The sequence below is a fragment of the Myotis brandtii genome, unplaced genomic scaffold (genome assembly GCF_000412655.1).
Source record: "Myotis brandtii unplaced genomic scaffold, ASM41265v1 scaffold181, whole genome shotgun sequence".
In the NCBI taxonomy this organism is placed as follows: Eukaryota; Metazoa; Chordata; class Mammalia; order Chiroptera; family Vespertilionidae; genus Myotis; species Myotis brandtii.
Window position 1 is genome coordinate 863412 of NW_005356712.1, and position 3496 is coordinate 866907.

Below are 3496 nucleotides of genomic sequence, written 5' to 3' on the forward strand. Positions count from 1 at the left end.
GGTGTGTAGCAGCTTCAGGCTGGGGACCCCAGAGTGAGCGTCCCTGCCAGCTCGGGGAGGTGACCTCCCAGTCAGCACAGGCCCCAGCTCCCGCCTCCCCGGGGGCAGCGGCTCCAGTCTGACCGTCACCCGATGCTGAGGCGCTGAGGCGAGGGGACAGGGGACGGAGGCAGCCCCACTGTGTACCTGGCTCGCTGAGGGCAAAGCAGCCAATCTTGTCGCCGCTGGTGAAAGGCGTGACCCACTTCTGCTTCTGCTCCTTGGACCCAAACTTCATGATGGGCCCCAAGTAGAGGGACTGTGGGGGCAGAGGGAGCGGTCGGAGGCCTCGAGCCCAGGCCCCTGCCCACCCGGGACCCACCGCAAGGCCTGTTCTCTCCAGACCCGAAGGACCAAGGAGCCGGACACGTGGCGAGTGCCTGCCCAGGGGAACCCCCGCCACCCGGGTCCCCGCGGTCCAGGACGGGGACTCACGTTGTTGACACTCATGATGACGCCGGTGGAGGCACAGCCCCGGCTGATCTCCTCCATGGCGATAGCATAGGCCAGGTAGTCGAGGCCGGCGCCACCCAGCTCCTCCGGCACGTCCATGGCCAGGAGCCCGAGCCCGCCCATCTTCTTCACCTGGTCTCAGGGAAGGAGTCACCCTCAGCACACCTCCCTCAAGCCGCCCTGGCCCACACTCCGCACGGCTCCCCTCTGCAGCCACAACCACTGAGCAGGCAGAAGGCACAGAGGCTCCAAGGTGAGAAGCATGGCAGCAAAGTACCACAGTGATCTTCTCTCAGTCCCTTAAGCATACCACACACACCCCTCCCCACCACAGGACCTTTGCACATGCTGCTCCCGGTCAGACATGACCTTTATCCACTAGGTATTATCTCCTCCTCCCCTTTGGTTCTCAGCTCAAGCCACCACTTCTTGGGGCTGTCACCCCAGTCTCGCCACACCTGTGCCTCTCCCCTGAGTGCTTATGCAGCGGGAATGTCACCTGCTGCTGTGCTCGTTTTGATTAAGGTCTTTCTCCCTGACCGCGAGGCAGACAGTGTGCCTGCTCACTGCTCCATTCCCAGTGACAGCGAGAGAATGAGCGAGTGGGGAGAGCCAGGGAGTTTTCATTTGGAGTAACGGTGCTCGTGATGGTGAATTATCGAGTGCCGGCCTAGAAACGTGCCCAACTCTGCTGAGTGCTTTGTGTGCGTTCTCTCAGTGCCGTCTCTCTCCGAGAACGATGCTGAGTCAACCTCATGTCGCAGGCAAGGGAGACGGGCACGTTTTTAACCCTCTCACCAACTTGCGTTTCATCAACTGTATGTGACAACAGCACACAGGACTGTTGTGAGGACAGAGGAGCTGACACTTCCCAAGCAGGGGGAACAGAGCCCAGCACGTGGCAAGGGCGAGTTTTGAGTGTTATTAACACCATGCCTGCTACCCGGTAAGCATGGCCACCAGCCACCACTATTACTGTTATTCCAAAACTTAAATCCCGGCCACGGGCCTCATGCTGAACCCGGGGAACTTCCAGAGCATTTTCTGGGTCCCAAGACTTGCCTTCGGGTTCCTGACTAGAGTCTCCGTGTCATTGGCTGTCACCATCACCACTCACCCGGAGCCCAGCCGAGGGCACACTCCACCCTGGGCTGCTGAGGGCGGCGCCTACCTGAGCCGCTGGGAAGCGGTGTTCCTTGTCTATCTCGGCCGCGATGGGAAACAGCTCCTTCTCAGCAAAGTCCCGGCAGGTCTGACGCAGCATCTGGTGTGTCTCGGGCAGGTCCACGGACTGGTAGACAGTATGTAACTGACGGCGGAGAGCTGCCAGCAAGAGCGGGAGGCGGGAGGGGGTGCGAGAGGTCTTGGTTAATGACAACAGGGACCACTCACTCCGCGTCTCCACCAGGGATGGTGCTGCCCCCGAGGGACCTCGGAATTGTCTGCAGACACTTGGTTGTCCTAACTGAATGGGGAAATGGTATCGGTATGGAGTGGAGACCAGGGAGGCTGCTAAACATCCCACAGTGCACAGGCCAGTCCCCACCACAAAGAATTATCCGCCCAAAATGTCAAAGTGCTGCTACTGAGAACCCCCAAAATAACTGCTTATAATGCTTTTTTTTAAAGTATATTTTTATTGATTTCAGAGAGGAAGGGAGAGGGAGAGATAGAAACATCAATGATGAGAATCATTGATTGGCTGCCTCCTGCACGCCCCACTCTGGGAATTGAACTGTGACCTCAATGCTTTCTAAACACTCTGCATACACGATCCCACCCCATCCTCAGTAAAATGCCAATAATAATAATGATGATGATGATGTCCACAAGAAGAGCACAGCGCTGTGCCCTTAAAGGGTCTTAACCTCACTGAGCCCCAGCTAATACTCAGTGTGGAGGATGACAGTATTGAGTATCTGGGGAGAGGAGGATTAAGAAGATACTGCCCCGCTGGTGTGGCTCAGTGGTTGAGCACTGACCTATGAACCAGGAGGTCACGGTTTGATTCCCAGTCAGGGCACATGCCTGGGTTGCAGGCTCGATCCCCAGTGTGGGGTGTGCAGGAGGCAACAGGTTGATGATTCTCTCTCATCATTGATGTTTCTCTCTCTCCCTCTCCCTTCCTCTGTGAAATCAATAAAAACATATATGTATATGTATGTGTGTGTGTGTGTGTGTATGTGTGTGTGTGTATATATATATATATATATAGAGAGAGAGAGAGAGAGAGAGAGAGGGAGATTTAAGAAGATACTAACTGGCCCTAGCCGGTTTGGCTCAGCGGACAGTGTCGGCCCTCGGACTGAACGGTTCCAGGTTTGATTCTGGATTGGGGTGAGTGTGGGAGGCAAGCCATCCATGTGTCTCTCTCACATCGATGTTTCTCTCTGTCTTTCCCTCTCCCTTCCACTCTCTCTAAAAATCAATGGAAAAATATCCTTGGGTGAGGATTAACAAAAAATGAAAACAAAATAAAGAGATAATGTAGTTGGAAACATTTAGGGCAGCGGTTCTCAACCTGTGGGTCGCAACCCCTTTGGGGGTCGAACGACCCATTCACAGGGGTCGCCTAAGACCATCGGAAAACACATATATAATTACATATTGTTTTTGTGATTAATCACTATGCTTTAATTATGTTCAATTTGTAACAATGAAAATACATCCTGCATATCAGATATTTACATTACGATTCATAACAGTAGCAACATTACAGTTATGAAGTAGCAACGAAAATAATTTTATGGTTGGGGGTCACCACAACATGAGGAACTGTATTAGAGGGTCGCGGCATTAGGAAGGTTGAGAACCACTGATTTAGGGGGAAAAGGAAGGAACTGACTGTAGCTAAGGCCTGGCAGAGCCCTCGCGGGCATTCCCTCTATTGTTACTGGGGCGATGGGTCCGGCCGGGCCCTGGGTGTCACTGGGTGTCACTGGGTGTCACTGGGTGTCGGCGCGCCCGGCTGCACCGGAGGGGAAGGCGGGGAGGGTGCAGCCCT

At 54.6% G+C, this 3496-nt stretch overlaps 1 protein-coding gene across 1 annotated transcript in view; it reads right to left on the reverse strand.

The window, feature by feature from the left end:
• Positions 1–2044, reverse strand: part of ACADS (acyl-CoA dehydrogenase, C-2 to C-3 short chain) — a gene marked incomplete at its 5' end in the record, with an annotated part of 4571 nt that extends 2527 nt beyond the window's left edge. The window contains 3 exons of the mRNA XM_005863752.1: positions 187–298; positions 475–624; positions 1664–2044. Coding sequence (XP_005863814.1) covers positions 187–298; positions 475–624; positions 1664–2044 — 643 coding nt within the window. The remainder of the gene's footprint in view (positions 1–186; positions 299–474; positions 625–1663) is intronic.
• Between the last annotated feature and the right edge of the window lie 1452 nt (positions 2045–3496).